At 41.6% G+C, this 22909-nt stretch overlaps 2 protein-coding genes and 1 long non-coding RNA gene across 6 annotated transcripts; 2 read left to right on the top strand and 1 right to left on the bottom strand.

Annotated features, from left to right (window-relative positions):
• Positions 1-5300: 5300 nt before the first annotated feature.
• mtmr9 (myotubularin related protein 9) lies at positions 5301-11209 on the top strand (the record flags this gene model as incomplete). Its single annotated transcript, XM_079291070.1, has 10 exons — positions 5301-5482; positions 6239-6347; positions 6468-6593; positions 6687-6860; positions 7011-7228; positions 7342-7503; positions 7669-7810; positions 7974-8194; positions 8405-8556; positions 11046-11209. 10 exons carry the CDS (start codon positions 5301-5303, stop codon positions 11207-11209), a joined length of 1650 nt encoding a protein of 549 aa, XP_079147196.1.
• On the bottom strand, positions 7691-19482 carry LOC306793440. Of its 4 annotated transcripts, XR_013772884.1 has the most exons (8): positions 19367-19482; positions 19130-19182; positions 18322-18387; positions 17332-17499; positions 16676-16737; positions 8393-8546; positions 7953-8167; positions 7691-7786 (listed from the first exon to the last, which is right to left on the bottom strand). It is a non-coding gene; the product is annotated as an uncharacterized lncRNA (long non-coding RNA). The 4 variants fall into 4 exon arrangements; XR_013772885.1 differs by lacking the exon at positions 18322-18387; XR_013772887.1 differs by lacking the exon at positions 19367-19482 and having other exon boundaries at positions 19130-19248.
• Positions 15200-22027, top strand: tdh (L-threonine dehydrogenase). Its single transcript, XM_079291071.1, has 9 exons — positions 15200-15322; positions 16953-17147; positions 17465-17507; positions 17591-17661; positions 19145-19294; positions 19418-19590; positions 19789-19879; positions 20178-20447; positions 20898-22027. Exons 2-9 carry the CDS (start codon positions 16961-16963, stop codon positions 21035-21037), a joined length of 1125 nt encoding a protein of 374 aa, XP_079147197.1. The 5' UTR covers positions 15200-15322; positions 16953-16960; the 3' UTR covers positions 21038-22027.
• The last annotated feature ends 882 nt before the right edge of the window (positions 22028-22909 follow it).

Below are 22909 nucleotides of genomic sequence, written 5' to 3'. Positions count from 1 at the left end.
TGTGAAATCATATCATAGATGTATTTTCTAAAGACAATAGACATCAGCTGCATGAATGAACAATTGGAAGTTGACGTTGGAAGCTATAAAGCACACTCGTGCTATAGGCAGCTTCTAAACCATGCATGTCCTCTGGGTAAAATATGTAATTTATCTATCTCCAGATCTCTACAAATGGTTGCTAAAACACTTTCTGCAGCGTTTGTTTTTCGGCAGCAGTCAAGGTGTTACATTCACTGACAAGTCTCTCCCTCTCTCTCTCTCTCTCTCTCTCTCTCTCTCTCTCTCTCTCTCTCTCTCTCTCGCTCTCTCTTTGAGGACCCTCATTGACAAATGCATGCACTAAACTTAAAACCCATAGTTTATCTTTCTTTGTGGTCATTGTGAGTCTCTTCCTGGTTGGTTCCTTTCTCTTTGAGTGACATCTTGTAAGTGCAAGCCAGGGAGGGCCGTGACACTTTGGTCCCCTTGGCCTGTGCCGGTGAACCCGTTTAGTAATCCATCCAAATCATTCTCAGTTCACACAAAATCGCGAAAAATACAAAATAAGAGTGTAAAAGATTTGATCTCTCTGTAAATATGAAAATGTTTTCAGTAAATCAAATGTTGTATAAATCTGGCTGTGAAATATATATGAACAAACTCCTCTGTATAAACCTTCAGAATATGGATAGGAATAATACTAGAAAGTTTGGTGTATGTATGTGCTACTGAAGTGAGAAAAACCTCATTAAACAAATAGACAAAGTAGTAAAATAAACACCTACATGTGTTTTATGGATGCTTTCTTTCCACTCTTTTCTTTTGGTTGTCTCGCTAATCCTCTCCAGACAGCCTTCTGGTGTCAAACATTCATTCTTCACAGTGAAACTCAAACATCCAACAAACAAAACACATTGTTGAGCGGCGGGAGACCTTAATATTATCATCATGTTCACCTCTGCTGGTTTTGTGACCAATGACAAATCACGTAGGAGCAAAATGTCAACACATTACAGAGAGGAGAAGCATGACTAGTTTGCAAGCGTTTCTCTCTCTCTGCACCGCCAGGACAAGAGATTCCATTGGACCAGTGAGATGGAGCCCGAAGCCATATTAACTCACATAATTATTTCTGATTGGGTTCATCGGACCAGGTCTTCTCTGGTTTCACACCAAAACACCCATATGTTTGCTCCCATTATGATATACCTTACAACAGCTATTCTCAACCACTGCCAAATAGTCAGTAAATTAACAAAAATGTAGTTTTTGGTACTTTGTATATGTGCTCAATGATTCACATTGTTAAAAAAACAGCAATTCAAACAAAGCATAACTTCAATGAACAGTTATATTTGAATATCACCGCACTAATCACAACACAGTTACAATAATTATTTTCTTTTTTAGTTATTATTGAAAGCAATCAAAGGAATTACCATAATCTACAAAAATGTGTTTTGTCCCAGTATGTCCAAATACATCATATAATATGAGCTACTTTTCAATGTTCCTTTAAAAGTACCACTTGTCTTGGTGAATTGTACCTTTTCAGGTGAGCAGTGGGAGAAGGAAGTCCTTTTTGTTTTAGAAGTGCAAGAAAAGTAATGCTGCATGAAAAGAATCAGGTGAAGCCGTTCCTCCAGGCCAGATTTAACTTGAAAGAAATTCTTCAATGTGAATACGCTTGTGTGAATACACACAAGCGAGTACGGTATCCCGTTTCATCTGAGTAGCCTTCATTTCCTCTTCTTCCTCAGGTCCTTCAGGCCTACACAATGCCTTTTGAGCAGCACCAGATGCACGCTCAGCTTTAATATCCACAGGAGACGGCAAGCGGTTTAATGCAGCAAAATGTCTTGCAGCAATAATAAAAAAAATAAAAAAAATAAAATCAAATAACATCAATTTAAACCATAATTCACATTAACCAATTTGTCACAAACCGCCTCACAGGGCAACAAACAGGCATTCGTCATTTGAAACAAAAACAAACCACAGGCCTAACATGAGTGTGTGTGTGTGAGGCAGATGGAGTGGGAGAATATAAAAGCAGACTTTAAAAGAATACAAGGCAGGAGTAGAAAGAAAAAACTCAGAGGCCTCTCAAGGAAGAGATGAATAAATCAGATAGCGTGTGTGTATGTGTGTGTGCGTGTGTGTGTGTGTGTGTGTGCGTGTGTGTGATTTCCACACAGGGATCCTGCAGAGGGAATAGTAATACGTTCTACCCAGCTGTACTTCTAATGTAAATCCTGCATCCCTGTGAGCGAAGTGCTCAGGTGGAGCAAATCAATGATGCATTGTGGGCAAGGCTATTTTATGTTTTGTACTTTAGATGTGTGACCGTGTAATCAATACAAGCAAAGAGAAGCCGATGACAAATCTTTGTGTGAGTGTTCCCGCTGCTGAGGCTTGCCAAAGTGTTTAGGTCACTTTGCTATATGGACTTCCCACAGCACAGAATAATGTAAAGTATAAAACAAGCAATGTTATTTAATTGTATAAAGCTAAATTACATGTTGGTGGATTTTACTGGAAAATTCATCTCTACAAAGCCTTTTCATTATTTTATCAAGACATTTTTCATGGTACACTTATACAGGGACACATACAGTGAGGTGATAAGAGATGAATTAAGAGGAATCTTCATTTGTTTTCCATCTTTGCTTTTAATTTTAATGGGAATGTGGGAACTCCCAGAGGCAATATGGCTATTGTTAGTGCTTTGAGTGAAGAAATAAACAAATTTCTCACACAGCTTACATAACTTTTACATAAGATTACATAATTTTGGTATTAGCATCAACGTTTAATTAAGTGATCATTCTCTGGCCCATGACAGACTGTGATTCACTTGACATCCCCAAAATAACACAACAAACACCAAGCAAACCATTCAGAACAGAAGGTTGGATGAGACTTTAAATAGAAGAAAGTGAATGAAAAGCTTGGGTGAGTAATGGTGTAGGTGTGTGGGCACAGACTGTCAATCCTTCACATTTTGCTGGATGATGTTCTAAAATGCTCAGAGCGCTTTAAGAAATGTCTAAATCTGATCCGTGTGACGTGAGTGATTATTCGCATTTGGAGACTCTGAGATAACTACTTAATCACAGTTTGACAGCTACTGGTTACTCATCCAATATACTTTTAATGGAACATGTAGTTTTGTGTTTGAGATGTTTATTAATATTTCTCCCTGACATCCTCAGAGGCACAGTGAGCAAAAAGCGTTTTGTTTTAACTCTTTAAAAATTCAGCTGCTGAGATAAAAAAAAAAAGTTACCATCTTGTTGTGCACCAACGCATTTGTCAAAGCATCCTGTTAAATAAAACAGAGTAGAGTCTTTTGTATCCTGCGTAGAGCTGTGAACTGAATATTTGCTTTGAAAGCTATTTTTTATCTTCTTTAAAAAAAAATTTAAAAAGCAACAGCAAAGCATCTTTTCCTCAGAGGAAGGGCAGTTATTTGGTTTGTAAAGCAACGACGGGTTTCACATTCAATGAATCCCTGGCGTCTGTACACGCGTGATGATGGCTGGAAAGGCTCAGAGCAAACCATCTATTGTGAAGCCCAGACAGGCTGCAACTGGAGCAAATACTGTGCTGATTTACAATACATCACACACGCTCGCATAAACCCACACTGCCCTGACAAAGATGTGCATGAAACAAATAGGCCCATCTGCTCTTCTTCGTCCTCTTCTTCTCTCGCCAATAGTGTTCACCTCTTTAGGGAGTCTCGCATTGAAGGTTGGCGTGTGCTTTGAGATATCAGCAGGCAGGCCTCCTCGCTTTCCCAAAAACTAAAGATGAAAATCCTCAGGCAACAGCTTTTTCCTAAACTCCTAGCTGCTGTTTGCTAAGCCGGCTCCCTTGTGATCTTCAAATCTAGGCTCAAATTGTATTTTAATTCATTTATATCGTTTTTTATATGAGTGTGAAAAGCTTTCTATTAATCCACAATAATCCATACTTGAGTTTGATGCCAAAAAGTCCAGTTTACTAGCTTGGCAATAGAGGAGTCTAGTTGATGGAGCACATCGTCTAGCTGTTAGGATCGTTCATCATTCACTTGCCCCCTGATCTGTCTCCTGCTCCATTGAAAGAGTTCATATCACTGTGCTCAGATAACGGGAGGACCACCAGGACGACCAACAGAGGTGACTGTGTGATACAGCACAGATCTACTGAGTTTGGAAGATCAGCCTCCTCTATGAGAGCAACAAACTTTTGGAGCTCAGTACCAAGTTATATAAGAGAGAGCTGTAGTCGTATACATTTTTTAATTCAAGATGAAATCATGGCTAAAATCAAGCAAATTATGCGAGAATAATCACACACACGTCTGAATGAGGCTCTAGTCTCTCCTTGTCACACACACACACACACACACACACATCTTAACATATAATCATAATTTATTTCTTGTGATCATGCAGAATGTACCTTTCAGGCATCTCAAATCAAGGTGTTATTGAATTATGGGGCAATGCAGATCAGTCAAAAATCCTTCAATGTCACCACCTAGTGCCCCGTTTTGATACTGTGAGGTGTTTCATTTAGGAGGAGAAGAATAGACGATATATGGATTAACCTTAAAAATAAATTCCATATACATTCTAAGGTAATTTCATTTTTGACTTGACATACTGGCTATATGAATGATACATTTTTACATACATTTATATTTCATCTCTTACTTATGTTGTGCCCATTGAGTCTCGAGTTGACGTTATTAACACACACTGGAACGATATTAATCTAAATCATTGGGAAAGTATTTTTTCTTAATTAAAGAAGAATTTGGGAATGTGCTGCAAATTGTCCTAATGCAAATTTTCTCGGGTCAGTTGTTTCCAGTCGGCTTGTTTATGTGGGCGTACCAGTCTCGCCCAACAATACAAGGAAAAGATAATCAGGTAATGCAACGACAGCTCATTTTACCGTCAATAAAAAAACGTTTATTTTGCTCTGTACATTTACAGAATGATGTTTACATTTTGACGGAAGTATAAAAATTGACGGACAATTCATACGGTCTGTCACGGTTAGCTAGCTAGCCAACGTTAGCCACTTCATTTCCTGAATCAATGTAACTTTAGCCTCAGGTTAGCTGACAGATTGCTGCAGCGTTTATTGGTTTATTGACATCGATTCGCTCGATATATTTCTTTAAAAGCAGCACAGCCGGACGTGAGGTATTATGTTGAAGCAGTCAGTAGTAACGTTAGTTCATCAGTAGCGTTGTCCATATGCTTAAATAAAATGTATTTCCCCTGTATGTCTTTGCTGTGATGTCTTCAGCTCAGATCATGGAGTTTGCAGAGTTGATAAAGACCCCCAGGGTGGATGGGGTTGTCCTACATCGGCCTTTCATGCCCACTGTGGAGGGGACCCTGTGTTTGACTGGGCATCACCTGATTCTCTCCTCCAGACAGGACAACACTGAGGAACTGTGGCTGCTTCACTCAAACATTGACTCCATAGAGAAAAGGTGATGAGCTTTTCTCCTTCACTGATGTGAGGATTTTACACCTTTTCCCTTCATTGTTTTTCCCGGAACATCACTCTCACAATTAGCTATGTTAAAAAGAGGTTAACGTCACATGAAAAGGGGATGTTGCACAATGTATTTACATCGTGTGACTTCTTTATTAAAAAAAAAAAAAAGCATTGTGAAAACAGAGGCAGATCAGCAGGATGTTGATTTGGTGAAATATGTTTGAGTAACAAGGGAGGAAACAGAGTTGTGTTTGACTGCGGTTACACCTACCTTCAATGCAACTCTGACTGCATGCACCTGATCTGAGCATGCCACTGCTGTCTTTCTCTAGTGCGCTTTACTTTCACAGCGGAGAGAGGATCTGAAACTGGGACAGGAAGTGTGACTGTGGTCTGTCACTGCAGTGTTTTTTACATGTTATGTGGTTGAGAAGGCTGGGGGAGCTGTAAATGGCATTGAGGATATCATGTTGGCTATAAAAAACTACTAAAAAAAACTAATGATTGCACTTGAATGCACAGTCCCAACTCTAGCTCTGAGGCTTGTGCCTTGGCCAAATTCAGGCAGGAGTATTACTAATAGTTAACATGTATGTGTTTTAGTGTGGGGAAACTCAAAAAAGCCAGAAAGGAAAGCCAACACGAGAAGAACATGCGGAAAGGCAATCCCACAGTGTTTCACACGAGGTCACTCTATAACTTTTCTGGGAATTTGTTTAAGGTTACCTTTCTTCTACTTCCCTTTCAGATTTGCGGGGTCTCTGGGAAGCATCATAGTCAAATGTAAAGACCTGAGGGTGATCCAGCTCGACATTCCTGGCATGGAGGAGTGTCTTAACATTGCCAGTTCTGTTGAGGTAAAACAAAACAAAAAAACTGCGCATAATGTTCATGTCTACTACCTGAAAGATTGTCCTATTTCAAATGTCAAATGAGAGTACATGAACGAATACATCTTCTTCTTTTCCCCTCTCTAGGCTCTGTCCACGCTTGACATACTCTCCCTGATGTACCCGTTCTTCTACCGGCCCATGTTTGAAGTCATAGAAGACGGCTGGAATTCATTTCTCCCAGAGGAGGCCTTTAAAGATTTGGAGTCCATGGTATGGACAGGATCAGTACTTCACATTCTCTCAGCCCTCTGTTGCACATGCGTAACACCGTTCTTTTAACCCCTTCACCATCTCTTTTATCAGACAGATGAGTGGAGACTGAGTGAAGTCAACAAGGACTTCAGTGTCTGTTCCTCATACCCTCCTCTAGTGGCAGTGCCCAAAGATGTTGACGACGACACACTGAGGAAAGTAGCTACCTTCCGTCACGGCGGCCGTTTTCCAGTACTTAGCTACTACCACAAGAAGAACGGCATGGTGAGCGCCCGGGAACCAGAGTTTAAATGATTATGTCTCTGCTGCAAAGTATTATTTTTGGATATACTGTCTCTCTACAGGCATGGTTTAGTCGTATTTGTACGGAATGCTTAATTTCAGAAAATCACCTCAAATCACCTCCACTTTCAGGTGATGATGCGAGCAGGGCAGCCTCTGACAGGCACCAATGGGCGACGGTGTAAGGAAGACGAGAAGCTGATCAATGCCACGCTGCGACCGGGCAAACGTGGCTACGTCATCGACACGCGCACCATCAATGTTGCCCAGCAGGCCAAAGCTCGAGGTGGAGGGTTTGAGTCTGAGGCTAACTACCCCCAATGGAGGAGGATTCACAAGGCAATCGAAAGGTGAGCGAATCCATAAAGTAATAATCTTTGAGTTCTACAAGGCTCTGATACTATGTGTTTTTCAGCATTCATATGACTGATATTCACACTCTCTATATATGAATCATTTCCAGGTCCAACATCCTCCAAGAGAGCCTGATAAAGCTGGTAGAGGCGTGTAACGACCAGTCCCACAGCATGGACCGCTGGCTAAGCAAGCTGGAGGCTTCCAACTGGCAGACTCATGTCAAGGAGATCCTCACCACGGCCTGCCTGGCGGCCCAGTGTATCGACAGGTCAGGGAACGATTGATTTGCTTGTAATCCTAATCCTGGGCCAGTACGTTTTATCTGCTCTAAACACACTGAAGTTCAAAAACCCCAGTGTTGAGTGTTTAATCTGTGCACAGCAGAGTATAGCAGGTGGCGATGACGACGTGTAATCATGTGTGATTGTCTCAGGGAGGGAGCGTCGGTGCTCGTTCACGGCACAGAGGGGACAGACTCCACCCTGCAGGTGACCTCCTTGGCTCAGATCATCCTTGATCCGGCCTGCAGGACCATCAGAGGCTTCCAGGGCCTGGTGGAGGGAGAGTGGCTTCAGGTAAAGTTATCCGACCTTTTTGATCATATTGCGTATTTCCTTTTTAAAGCCTGGAAATGAAATGCACCTTTCCATGCAGTATAATCGGGTCCAATAAGCATTTTGATATCGAGATGGACATGGTCTTTGGACCCCCGCTCACCTCTTTGACCATCTGTCTCAGGCGGGTCACCCGTTCCACCAGCGCTGCGCCATGTCGGCCTTCTCCAACAGCAAGCCTCGCCAAGAGGCTCCGGTCTTCCTCCTCTTCTTGGACTGTGTGTGGCAGATCCTTCGCCAGTTTCCATGTTCCTTTGAATTCAGCGAGAGCTTCCTGGTGCTGGTCTTTGAACACGCCTATGCGTCTCAGTTCGGCACCTTCCTGGGCAACAGTACAGCTGAGAGGTGAGTCGGAAGTCTTTGTTCTACCAGCTTATGTCAACCATACACACAGTGTTTATGAAACTTCATACAGATTGTAGGCCATTAGTGTGGTAATGATGTAAGGATACAAAAAAATAATTTGTTCATCCAGGGGGTGTGTCATTGTTATATCGGCAACCACTGTTCCTATTGGTTAACCGTTGGTTAACACCCTCTCACCCCTTTCCGTAGAACCAAGCTGTCTCTGCCTGAGAAGACTGTGTCCCTTTGGTCGTGGGTGAACCGGCCCCAAGAACTGGAGCGTCTGACCAACCCACTCTACGAGGCCAACAGTCTTGTGATCTGGCCCTCTGTGGCCCCTCAGAGTCTGCTGCTGTGGGAAGGTAAACACAAAACACATGCAGTGACTGAGATTATATATATATGATATACCTTTTCAGAGAGACGGTAGAAGGGAAAACACCCACAGAGCTTAAGGGCTGAAACTAGTAGCTGTTTACACAGTTTAAGTTTTGTTGATGTAAATTTGAGAGCAGGCTCCACCACTGCTGACGTGGTTGTTTAAACGCGTGACTCACGCGGTTTGTTTAAGCTCGGGCTGGGCCTGAACCCAAGCCTGTCTTAGTTAACAGTTAACCCTTCACTAACGCCTGAAACAATTGTTACAGAGTTCCCACACGTCCTGGAAAACGGCTGACCAATTTTGTGTTTTTGTCAATTATTTAAACATCCTCATATTTTTCAGCGAATGAACTACTGCCGTTTATCAGATCCCTGAAATACGACATTTCCATCTGAAAGTTATGTTTATATGCTGCTCTCGGTTATGCTGTGAACACACCCAAATCACTCCACGTGATGACACATGCAGGGTGGATGACTTCACGTCGGGTTACTTTCCTCCCAACGGTTGAGTAATGTCAAATTGGAGCAATGGTTTCACACCTGTGTGGGTTTGTAGAGAGAGTTTGATAATGGTGAATGAAGCCGGGGTCAGAACAGTGAATGGGAGCTGTGGTTTTTTTAATGTTTGGTAGCATTGTCTCTCAAGTTAGGCCATAGACTGAAAGTGAATCAGTATTCCACAAAGAGGAACAATGGATGGAAAAACTGCTGTCATAGGAAATTGTTCATCTCATCCCTTATTACGTTTCTGCTCTGACAGACATTCTGTAATCCCACTAGGAGGGGGCGCCATTGATTTCACCATTTGCACTGCTAATAAACTGAGTGACCCCTGTGAGCCACTATAAATACTGAAACATACACGTTGCAGTATTTATGAACAATGTTACATGAAGAGGTCAAACTCTCCATTAGAATGTAAAGAATACATTCTAATACAATGTAACTTCTTTACATTCTAGAATTGTATTTTGAAGATGAACAGGACATTTTTCAGGTTCAAGTAATGACTGGGTTGTTTCGGTGCTGCTTTAGTATTGATCATGTTTTGATATTTGAGTCATGTTGTGGATGATCAGATGGAGTTATGATGGTCGCAGTCGCCCAATTGCAGATTCAGCTTGAGCAAAACCTTTGCCTATTGTACAAATCAGGCCCATAGGAGTTTACAAGGCAGGTGTCCTTTCTCTAAACACTGACCTGATGCATCAAGTGGATATTTTTTGCTGAACATAATATTATGCATTTGCCCTCTACATCCTCTAGTCGGAATGAGCATACTTATAAAGTTACAACTACTTCATAGTGTCATATCGCTTTCAGAGAATTATGATAAGTTCATAGTAGATGCAAAAGTATACTTGTGTAAAATATATTATGTTGAACATTGTTGCTCCTGAATGGATCACAGCCAACCCAATTATTGTCAACACAGCTCATGTCCTTGGTCATGGTGCCACAGCACTTAAAAGAATAAACATCATAATTCTCAAAATTCTGACCCTTTGCTTTTTTATTAACAGCATTTACTTGTACTTTTACTTTCAATACTTAAGTACATTTAATATCAGAAAATGACTTTTGATACTTAAGAACAATAAATATCAGATACTTTAAGACTTTTACTCAAGTAGTATTCTAATCGGTGACTTTTACTTTTACTGGAGTCATTTTCCAGTAAGGTATCTTTACTTTTACTCAAGTATGGCTTTTGAGTACTTTATACACCACTGATTGTCTTGTAATTACCTCATTATCCAGAAACAAAAATGCTTAAATCCTGTCCGTACATCTGTTTCATGAACTCACACATTATCCCCTCGAATCAAAAACTAAACAACCGCCGCAGTCCAACATTTCAAATTATTTATTTATACATTTATTAATTCCAACATTAATTTCAAATACCTTTCCTGCAAAACAACGAATATCTTTCTAAATATAGAGAACATCATGACAAAATAATTGAGTCCCCACCAATGAGTGAGAGAAGTGACTAAATGCTTTACTGTATTGTCACATGGCTTAGATTTGAAAAAGCTCATGTCGTTGACACACTCTCATTTGACTTCCCCGCTGTGTTGAGCATTCCAGTAACAGAGCAGATCTGTGTCGTCATATTTGTGTTTCTAGAATTTCACTCCCACAGGTTCCTCTACCACAGTACCCCACCTACCACCATAGAGACCAGTGAAGGAAAGGAAGGACTTACACTCAGTTTATGTGTGTTTATCACTCTCAGTGCCAACGTGCTAAGCCATGACGGTGAACATGGTAGATGTTCTACCTGCTAAAATCCGCTTGTTAGCATTGTGATCACTTTAGCGTTGAGATCACAGCAGGGCTGTCGTCTGTAGACTCGTATTTGTTAGCGCATGAAAGGAAAAAGATAAACTGCTTCCTTGTCGTAGGTTTTGTTCTTTATATATATAGCACTCACAGTGCTCTACTCTGTCTTCTATTACAGGAGTGTTCCTCCGTTGGAACCGCTCCTCCAAGTGTTTGGACGAGGCCTACGAGGAAATGGTACATATAATTGAATACAACAAGGAGCTTCAAAACAAAGTGAACAGCCTGCGCAGGCAGCTGGCCCAGCTGGAAACTGAAGATCCTCTGCTGCAGACGCCATAGCGAGAGAGAGGGGGGGGGGGGGAGAGATTGAGAGCTGTGAAAGGAAGCCAGATGGATGAAAGAGGTAAACAATGTGAAAATATAACAAAGGACATTAACGGGATCAATGTCCAAGTTTTTTTGGCTTTGGTTATGTTCTTCTCAGATACCTGAGAATGTATAATTCAAACTGTTTTAATTGAGGGGTTTTTTTTGTATATGATTGACGATGAAACATTTTGGTTTCCCTCACAGAAAAATAAATGAAATGACAAGGCACTAAACCCATATTACCTTCAAAGTCAACCGCTCGTTCATGCAGATATCGTTCACACAGTTTATATGACTGAATGGGCTGACAGAGGGCCCTGATTCATAAAAAACAAATGTAAACGTAAACCCCCCCCCCCCCCCCCCCCCCCCCCCGCACGTCTCACACTCGCTGACATTCAGGGACCTTCTCTGATTTCTCAATCCCTCCGTATTTTTTGGGCATTGATCCGATTCATCCTGCTGAATGTATAGGCCGCTGAAGAGTAACTATGGCAACATATATGGTGATATAAGGCAGCATGTGAGATGATGTAATAAGCGTAGGTAGTGCTGTACGATGGGGGGGGAGGGGAGACACGATATCGCGTATGTTTATCTGATCATTACTGACATTCCGCGGCTGGAGGTACTCCACACACACACTTATAAAAATGTTAGCTCGCCTGCTTATCTTTTTCCAATCTTATTAAGCGTCATAAAAAAATGTAGTCACATATGTAACACTGGCCATGTTGGTCATATGACTGATGATCACGTGGAGGTTTGTCTGCTTATAAAGTAAAAACATATTTATGTGAAATATTGCTTTCAAGACCAATTTATATTTTGGTAATGAGTTATATAATAGTTGTGTTCAAGCACATTATTAAACGAAATGCATATCTGCTGTTTTCTAGTTTAAGATCCAGAACTGATGCACTTTGTGTGAAAGGCATGTTCAACATCAGAAAGTATGATTCGAATTCTCGTAGCATACGTTTTGTTGTCAGTATTTACCAGCTGTCGGCATATTAGACAATATGACTTCATATTAAAACGTTCAAACATGTCGATGTATATCAACAAACTCAAGCTATTAGACTACAAATGACACGAGCAGTATTTCACTTCAGTGTCGATGTCTTGCATCCAAAGTGATTCTTTTCTTCGTACTGTGGAGTCCATGACCAGGACAGTCACATTAAAACACTGTTGTTTACTTGCACTCATTAAAGAAGCAGATCCACTTAAAGTCTGTGGGCATAGTGACATGAAGATCATCTTTCAATGCTGTCAATGGGCGAAGGTAGCTCTTATTTGCGTAATACTATTAAGAAAGCTGTATGCTGCACTTTAAATACAACATAAATGGCAGTTTTTGGGGGTTCAATTAAATCCACAGTGGTCATCCTTGGCCAGTTTAGTTTGTTTTGCCAGCAAGAAATTGCATTTTGTTTACTTGTGTCAAAGTCATCGTGATACATTTAATCTGTTTTTGCTTCAATAATGACTTGACGAACACTACACTGAACTGATTCCAGCCACTACGTTAAAATGCTTTATAAAGGGAATGTTGTTTATAGCTGCACTATATACATGTTTTCCTTTTGCCAAAAAAAACTACTACACCGTACCTGGAACAATGGAACAATGCATTGTATCAAGGTGACGGTTAGATTGACAATTGTGGAAATTTGCTGTGCTTGCATTATGCTTAATGTTATCCCTTATAAATGATTGTTGCTCTACGGTGTTTGTGCAATGCCTTACTGCAAAATCATAACGCAAAAAAATGTACTTTTTATTACTTTTATCAATGTTTCTGTAAAATGATATTGCTGTTCAAAAGATTAAATGTTTTTTTTAAAGTTTCAAGCCATTAAAGACTACAGCACAAACGATGTTTGATTTTGTAATGATTTAATGATTCTTCTGTTCTCACAGCCCTGACTATTTGTTTCCATCTTACGTTATTTGATTAACTTTGCTGATGTATTCATTTTATAACACTCAAAATGACTCTTTGAGTCAGTGTCATCGCTCTCAGCAACGCATTTTGTAGTCACAACATGCAGCTGTTCTGGTGGAAGACCTCTAAAAACAGCAGACAGTCAAAGCTAGAGACGAGCTGGTGAACGCAGATATGCTCAAACATTCATCATAAGAAACTATAAGGTGATAATATGTCAATGTTCGTCTGCGCACAAGCTGCCAAAAAAAGAATTCCTGCAAGGGGAAGTTACAGATATTCCAAAAAGTGGAATATTGATATCATGTTACAGTAACATGAATGTTAATAATCCAGTGGCTCTTAAATCATTCCTGTTTATTTTCTTTCACACGACTATTTTAAGCGTAGTTTGCACACAAAAAGAGACATAACACTCAGTTTTACATAAAATATTGTTGACTAACGGGACAGGATTCAAATTTCCCATACCGTCCTGTCATGTGGAAGAATTAGTAAACACGAGACACACACCGTGCTAAATCTGTTGCCAACGCTGGGACGAAATGATCATCTGATAGGGTGACTGGGGGAATAAATAGCCAGGGATCAGGTGCTTCGTGGAGGCATCGGATGGCAGCCGGTGTTTACTGTGCAGTGCACCATTTCTCTCCATTGTGGCCTTGGGTCAGTCACGACTCTGAATTCATGGCTGGAAGCCTTGACAGCCTCTTTGAACAATGGAGGACTGTGTCTGCCCTCCCTTTACAGGTCCAGTGGTAATCGCTGTTTCTCAGCAACGGTATGTCAGTTTCCAGATGAACTTGTTTTCATCTGGGTGATGCAGGTGCGGGGTGTGCACCCCTTCCACCACTCACATGCCAGTGCAGAAGGCCCACCCATTGCTCGCTCCAATCAGAGGCATCGTCAACCTCTTCAACCCTCCCACAAACAACCCTCAAAGTCAAACGGACTGTGTGCACACGTCACACCTTTCCCTTGATGAACATTAATTCATTTAGTTGCATTCCAATCAAGGAGGCACTCCCTTTTTTTCCCTGTAATGTTACAAACCCTGCAGTGCAGCCACAATGATTTGGTGTGCTTTTACAAACAATTTTTGTTTGCTCATCTTTGTTGTATCCCAAGGATGCATCTGTTTTTCCCTTGTTTTCATGTGTTGTCCTGCTACGCTTTGACTTGTGTGTCAGTATTTGTACAGGCCTTTTATATCTGCAGGATAGACATGTGAGGTCATCCTTGTTAATCCTCGACTTTCAGTGGTGAAAGGTAAACAAAGCTGTCAGACAAATGTAGTGAAGTAAAAAGTATATTTACCTTTGAGATTGGATAAGAAGAATAACGTTGCATGAGATGGAAATACTAGTAAGTAAAGTACAATCACCTCAAATCTGCACTTGAGTTAATGTACTCATTCCACCATAGTTGTAGTCGTGGTAGTAACAGCTGTAGCAGTGGTATATATTTGGGGTTAAGACTGTTTGTCTGACAAAGCAGGCTATTTAAATATTCAATAGAACAAGTAGCCCATTAGGCAGCTGAATCAGCATATTATATAATATAATACAATGTAAAATATGGCCTAAGGGTCATTTTTTTTACATCATCAAAGGCTCCATCACTGATATACCCAGCCTATCAGAATCAGCTTTATTGGCCATGTACGCATACAAGGAATTTGACTCCGATTTTTCGTTGCTCTGCACGTACAGACACATCATTTACAAATAAACAGGAAGAAAAAAAAAAGAAAGTAGAACAGATGTAAGCATATCACATCACGCATAAAAACGTAGCCCCTGGTTTGAGCGGCAGTACTGAACGGACGCAGGAATAGGACCGGCAGCCAGGCCGAGGACGTGTGCAGCGTGGCGCTGGGTGTCGCTGACTCGGTGGGCGTGGTCTGTGAGGGAGGACCGCACCTCCCACTCTCCACCAATCAGAAGAAAGCCGGCTTCCAGCGAAACCAGATGGCCGCTGATATATAGCCCGAATGCCAAGCTGATGCAACAGCAGCCGGAGAAAACACAAGCGTCGCTTGAGAGCGCTGTAGCCCAAAGGAGGAAACTGCATCTAATTCTCAAAGCAAGTCAGACGCCAGTTTTCTACTGTTTAGTCCCGAAGATTAACCGGTGAGTAAACTGCTCCCTTTCCTTTATTAGTCCGCTTAGATATGGATACTTAAATGCCTGTTAAACAATCTTAACCTGATGTATCAATATTCTATTTGTCTATACCGCGATCACGCGCTGCCTTTATTAATATGCTGTTGACAAATTGTAGTGTGTGTTTTGGCCAAAGCAAATATTCCTTTTTAATTATATCAGGTACCAGACTGCCGACGCATTGAGCCTTGACATGTGCCGGGAGACAGCTTCACTCCGGCGCGCTGGCCTGGTTTCATTTGTCAGGATGTTCTGAATGCGTCTCACATATCCCCATTTTAAATCTACGTTGTATCTCAAATAGTGGTCGTTCTAACTCATTTATAAAAAAAAATGCGTCAAGCTCGTCGCCACCATAGTCTACGTGGTAAAGGAGATCGGCAACCCTCTCTTAAGTGCATAGATGAGTGGCATCAGGTGCCAGAGGAGACCAGCTCTGAGTCCCCTTTACACAACTGCTTACGTGCACGTCTAGCCTTTTTGGCACACCAGTCAACCACACATGCTATTAGGAGGGTTGGGATCAGTGCCACATGCAAGGCGGAACAAGTGCGATTATGTTTTCGCGCAAAATAGTCTGAAACATTCATTTTACTGTTGATGCTTAATGTATGATCTCCCTTATAATAAGAATACACTTGTAGATGTTACATGATGCCATTTTACTCTAAATGTGAATTATTGTATGAGGTGTCCCAAGGGACAAGATTCCTGAAGTTTCCTAAAAAAAAAAATATTTCCAAATCTTGGCACTGTTTTCCTTTGCTACTGTAGCATACGCCCTCTCTCCCTGATTGGCTCTCGTCGAAGGCACGGCCATATAAATACGCTCAAATTCATCTCTGTCTGTCTTTTTTGGGGAAGCTCGCGTCGCTCTCGGTAAGTCCACTTCTGAAATGATGTGTTGTGCAAAAGTCGAGGCGGCTCAGTGATGAACAAATGAAGAAAAGGTTGCGTTTTGTTGGATTAAACCGCCTCCGCTGTTAACTTCTTTAAATGATAGACGGTGACAATGTGCTGACTCAGTTTTCCATCTTTTCTGAAAGTTGCCTGATACTCTAACAAGTTAAATGCATGATGGAATGTATTTCTAGAGTGATGCCCCATCTGTGCACTCGATTAAAGTGTTTGCGGTTGATATGCGCTCGAGTGCTCCTTTGCGTGTCTTTGGAAACAATAGCATGTAATTTGCATTCAACTACCGTTACGTGTCTTCCCTGCTGGCATATGTTCTCGAGTCTCCGATCGTTTTTCATCGTCGCGTTTCAATTCTTGCCGTTTTTGCCGCAGATGCATTTAAAATAAAGTAAATGAATTCACCTCCCTCAGTGCCAGTTTTTGTCCTCCAGTCCTCTTGCTGTCTGTCTCTTGGCGCCTGAGGTCTGGAGAGTAGATGTAGAGAGTAGAGAGAGAAATGTACTTTAAGAGGCCACCAGATGATGGCAGTCAAACGTATAAAAAAATACAAAATATGTGGCTTTCATAGATTTTGTGGGAAAATAAAGAGAATTTTCCTGACACACCGATTTTCACTCATGCCTGTGGAATTTGACAGATTTCACCCTAAAGTGTGAACTCCCTTTTTTTTCCACCGCAGATACCAGCATGCCTGTCATCAGAACCCTCAGCAAGGTGGTCAAGCAGGCTCTGCTCAGCACCCCGGGGTGCGGTTGTCAGCCCCTAACAGTGGCTGTACGCAACATCAGCTTCTCCCCTCGGCAGGTGACTTCTGATGCCAGCTTCCACTCCGTGTCCTTCTCAGAAACAGACCACCCCAAGGTGCTGATTACAGGTACGTTTTGTTTTTTTGGCATTTTATGACACCTGTTAAACATCGTAGAGCAAAGTCCTCTTTCTATCATACATGGTAAGATGAAGGCTTTGCAGAGATTGAAGACCACCAGGATTTTTAACAAGTTTGGAAATGAACGTAGAAAAGGCTGAAGATTAAAAGTGTGGGCGTGTAGTGCTCTGACCTTCTTTTTCTTACTGCCCACTCTCCTTCTTAGTTACTTCAGTCTCCATGGAGACCCGCACTGATGAATATTAGCTGCTGGTGATTTGTGCGGTGTGATGACACCTGTGTTTCTCTCTCTCCATGTTATGCAGGTGGCCTGGGACAGCTCGGGGTGGGGCTCGCCAAACTGTTGAGGTACGATTTCTAATTAGTTTGTTTACAAAATATCATTTCTGAACTGTTTTCAAGTTGTGTAACAATGGCTTCCTGCTTCACAGAAAGAGGTTTGGAAAGAACAACGTCATTCTGTCCGACATCAGGAAACCTCCAAGCAATGTTTTCCACAGCGGTAAGTCAACTCGTATAGAAGTCTGTATTGGAGTCTGTCGTCTGAAAATTAATCAGATTCAGTGACGTTTTCATTTCAAGACAGGCCAGATGGCAGGAGGGTGTATCTGATTGCATTACGTCCATTCAAGTGCCTTCACCCTCAAGAGACAAGACCTAGATGTCATAAACATGCAATTATATTTCTTTAGTGTCCAGAAAATCTTTCATCACATCGAAATCCACAAAGTTGTGTGTTTGTTGAGTGTAGCTATGACTAATTCCGCGACCCTTTAAAAATTCATGGATTTGAAAATGAAGGTGGTTAATATGTTACAAATGAGTCATAGCTTTATTGCCAAATAACAGAACAAACAAAGCCTGTCTCATTCTTATTGATTTTCTTTCATTCATGCGTAAGAGGAAGTCACATTGTCCTGTTCTTATGTTGATAAATTCCTCTAAATCAATATGTGACGCATGGTGACTTTGTTCTGCTAATGTCCAGCAATGAGCTTTACGAAGAAGAAATGGGTTTAACAGCTTCGCGCTGAAAACATGTAACAGGAAAGAAATATTGATCAAGACCGTAAGAGCTGTTTGAGAAATGTTTCCAAGAAAGGGGAAGGACACACTATAAACAACTTTAGCGTAAAATACCGCTCCAGGGATAGGTACCTACCGCCAAACAGCATACCACTACAGGGATAGGTACCTACCTCTGAACAGCATACCACTCCACGCTGTTCTATAAGAGCACAAGTAAACACAAGTTAGGTTACTAATGTTACATCTTAACACTGTAATTGGCATTTAACTTTATTTATGTTAACTTAACTTGCTATGCTGTTAGCTAGCTAACCTTTCTGAGGCTAATTGAGCTCGAGCTAGCTAACGTTACAGAGCTAGCTCCACTAATATAAGCAACCTAATGTAATGAAACAGACCAAGTGATCTCCAAATGGCTCAGAAGGATGAACTGAAGCTGTTGTGGCCAAAGTCACGTTCAGGAGCAGTCGGTCACGTCTTGTCACTTGTAGGCAATGAGCAGTTTGAATAATAAAAATATTCTATAGTCATTACAGACACATTAACCTACAATAGACAGTACGATGGATGGATTGTGATTCACTGAAATTGTATAAAGAAGCGTATATCCACCTCTTCACAAAAAATACTGTATCATGCTGTTAAATTACGATAGTCTGCTGTTATTGTTAATTGACGGCATTCACTGTTAATTTACATGCAATGGATGAACATTTAACTGTATGTTACAGTTATTATGAAATATTGTAAGATATGGTTGAAAATCCACCGTAACTTCACAGTAATTCATGACAGTGCAGATCTATTACCAGCTGGCATTGGCCCTGAAACACAAGCAGCATATACAGTATATACTTTTGCGTAACAATGATACAATGACTTCTAAATAAATACTTTATACAATAAGAATTGAACCGCTGATTCATAAATACTTCAATCACCTTTATCACCGTCAGGCCCCTTCATCTACTCGGACATCTTGGACAACAAGAACCTGCGGGAAATAGTGGTGAACAACCGCATCACTTGGCTGGTTCACTACAGCGCCCTCCTCAGTGCTGTTGGAGAGGCGAACGTAGCCCTGGCGCGCTCTGTAAACATCACCGGTAAGCACTTGCTAATTTCATCTTATTGGGTCGAAAGGTCACAGTAATTAGAGTAAAACATCGTTCCCTTACGCGTAGGTGAAGTGTGACGTCCTAACGGGATGCTTCTTTGTGTGTGTTCAGGGCTTCACAACATCTTGGACATTGCAGCGGAGCACGGCTTGCGTCTGTTTGTCCCTAGCACCATCGGTGCCTTTGGTCCCACCTCTCCCCGCAACCCGACACCAGATCTCTGTGTGCAGAGACCTCGCACCATCTATGGTGTCTCCAAAGTTCACGCTGAGCTGATGGGAGAGGTTAGATCTCAGATTTCTTTCTTTTTGTCACAGACGCCACATAAACCATACACTCCTCTGGATATACTGGCATGATTCCTCTCTTCCCACATTTAAATTGTTGTTACATTTATTGTAGCATATTGGTATATGCTGTGAGAACCCATTTCATATTTTCATTATGTTATCAATAAAGGATTCCTCTCTTTTCCTTGGCAGTACTACCACCACCGTTACGGTCTGGACTTCCGCTGTCTCCGTTACCCAGGAATCATCTCTGCTGACTCCATGCCAGGGGGCGGCACAACAGGTGAGAGAGATGATGTTGAGATAAGGTTTCAATTTTAATGTTGTCTATTCCTGTACCGTTCCCGTCATGTCACATGTTTGTTATGTAACTGACTCATTCCAGAGAGTTGTTGAAGCTTGTAGTTTTAGGGCGCCAGGTTTATCTTCATATTTTCACTTGTCTGTACAGCTACCACAACCGTCACACCTAAAATCAGTTTCATAAGATTTGTTGACTGTTGCACTTTTTCCTTTCGTTGCACTAAGGTTCAGCAGAATTGAAATAATCACAATGTTTTTTTATTTCTGTCTCTGATCAGACTATGCCGTCCAGATTTTCCACGATGCAATCAAGACGAGCAAGTTTGAGTGCAACTTGGAACACAACACGCGGCTGCCCATGATGTACATTGACGACTGCTTGCGTGCCACGCTGGAGGTAATGGAGGCGCCGGCTGACACGCTGAGCATGAGGACCTACAACATCAACGCCATGAGCTTCACCCCCGAGGAACTGGCCCAGGAGCTCCAGAAGCAGATGCCCGAGCTAGAGGTCACGTATGACATCGACCACGTACGGCAGGCCATCGGTATGTCTCCTTTTGTTGCAAACTGAAAGATGTGGCCACAAGTGCTAGATACAAGACAATTCATACGTTTTACCTTCATTTCTTGAGATTCTCTTGAGTCAACAGCTTTAAATCACCATTTGTTATCACTGACGTGCTGAAATGTAGAGTACGAAGTAAACAAACTGACCTCATTTACACAGCAGTATCTATTTAAAGTTAGCCAACATTAGCCACCATAAACTCCTGGTCATACCAGACCAAGTAAAGCTGTAGCAGCAAAACCTCTGAGTGTATTTAGCTGAGTCACGGTGCGTTATATTTCTATTATATTGTGTTTCTTGTTTCAAAAAGTGTAATAATCTGGCTTTAAGGCAAAGAGGCTGACTTTAATCAGAAACTGATGCAGGCTGTTAATGAAAACCAGCACGTTTTTTTTATTAAGAGTCTTTCTTATCTGTTTCTTTCCAGCTGACAGTTGGCCAATGAACTTCGACGATTCCAACGCACGGAAGGACTGGGGCTGGAAGCACGATTACGATCTGCCCGAGCTTGTCCAGATAATGCTTAACTTCTTTGGCGCAGAGTCCCGCATGGCTCGTGCTAACTGAGGGCTCACAATATCCGTCTGAGTATTCTTTGTACATAATGTAAAGACTCGCCAAAGAGAATAGAGACACTTGGCCTGTACATAGTCGTTCTCTCGCTTCTCTCTGTAAGATCAGAAGGGCTCTGCATGCCTGGCACAAGGCTACCGTGTCTTCAGAATGTAAAGGTGAGTGCGGGCCAGACAATCGTCCCCGCTCCTGTCTTATCGACTCCTGCTGTGCTCTTCTTCCTTGTTCTTTTGCTTGGAGATTTGTGGTGAAGAGCAGTTTGTCAGTGGAAGTTTGCTGTCAGGGATAACAACGTGGCCTGTGACAACTTATTTGGATGAAAAAGAAGATTACTTACATGTTGATGAATTGCGCAAAAATCTATTCAACAAGCTCAGAATTTTGCCTTGTGAATTTGTTAATGTTTCCACCGTTTTTTCTTCGCAAATCGATCAGGGTTTAGTTTTCTGCTGAATTTCAAAGTCTTTGTCAAATTCAGGTATTCTGGGCCTAAAGCTCCTGGGGCTAAAATCAAGTAAGTTTGTATCGAGAGGTGTACAAATACACAAGTTGTGTCCTTTGATGCACTTTAGACAAATTCATATCTTAAAGTTACACACAAGTGAAGCAGTCTAATCACCTGCGGGGGGGGGGGGGGGGGTTTCTGATTAAGTGCATCTGTATTTCGAGCAGTGTGGAGCGAAAATTCTTAACAATTGTTGTTTATTCCACGTACGATTATTTATTCTGTCTATTGGTGTTAAATGTGTGGGAGCTCCATCGAGTGAAAGCATTTCTTAACACTGTTCCTGTGCACTTTTTTAACTTTGGGTTATTTTGTCGGGAAATGTGACGCTGTATGCAACATTTACGTTTGGCCACATTTGGTCGTTTCTGTGTGTCAACATTTTGTTTGAGGAATGCTGTAATTGGTTTCTATGTGAAATCTGACTGTTCTTTCAATCACACAACAAGCTTTGACAATAAAACCGTTTTTCCACTCTCCTCTACTTGTATCTGTTGTTGTTCTCTCCTTCACAACAAGTTAATCAAGACTGTCTTACATAAACTTGCCGCCGGCAACGTTGTTTCAGGTCCAGCCTGCTGGGTGGTGGAGAACATACCACGGTAAACATTTGAGTACACCGATCCGTCTGTCTTTACTGTGAGAGTTTTAGATGTGTTACATTTTAAGAGAATCTATTACCTTTTGTTTTAAAGCAGTACACGGATGCTTTCAAACTAATTTGGTTGTAAGTTATGCAAACTGGAGCGTGAGATGGATATGACTTACAGCACTTTCATCGGAGCATGAATTTACAGAAGTGGGGACAGGATCCTGTACAACCAGGCCAGAAACACATTGACGAGGGAGATCAGGGTAGCTAAGAGGAGCTACACTGAAAAGCTGAAGAACAAGTTTTCAGCCAACAACCCCTCGTCAGTTTGGAGAGGCCTGGAAGTACTCACCAACTACAGGAGACCTTCAAGTTTCTGGGATCCACAATCTCCCGGGACCTGAAGTGGGCTCCCAACATCGACACCATCAGGAAAAAGGCCCAGCAGAGGTTGTACTTTCTGCGCCAGCTCAGGAAGTTCAACCTGCTAATGATTTTCTACTCAGCCGTCATCCAGTCTGTTCTCTGTTCTTCCATCACTGTGTGGTTTGGATCGGCCACCAAACAGGACAGAAACAGACTGCAACGGATTGTTAGGTCTGCGGAGATCATTGGTTCCAGCCTGCCCTCCATCCTGGACTTGTTCACCTCCAGAGTCACTCTCATGAACAATAAATAGGTTATACTACACTATTGTCTATAGGTTGATGTTCACATGTATATATATATATATACACACACTTTTTTTTCTCTTGGATATATATTTATA

The sequence above is a fragment of the Melanostigma gelatinosum genome, assembly GCF_949748355.1.
Source record: "Melanostigma gelatinosum genome assembly, chromosome: 19".
In the NCBI taxonomy this organism is placed as follows: Eukaryota; Metazoa; Chordata; class Actinopteri; order Perciformes; family Zoarcidae; genus Melanostigma; species Melanostigma gelatinosum.
This window is presented reverse-complemented; position numbering and strand designations above follow the sequence as displayed.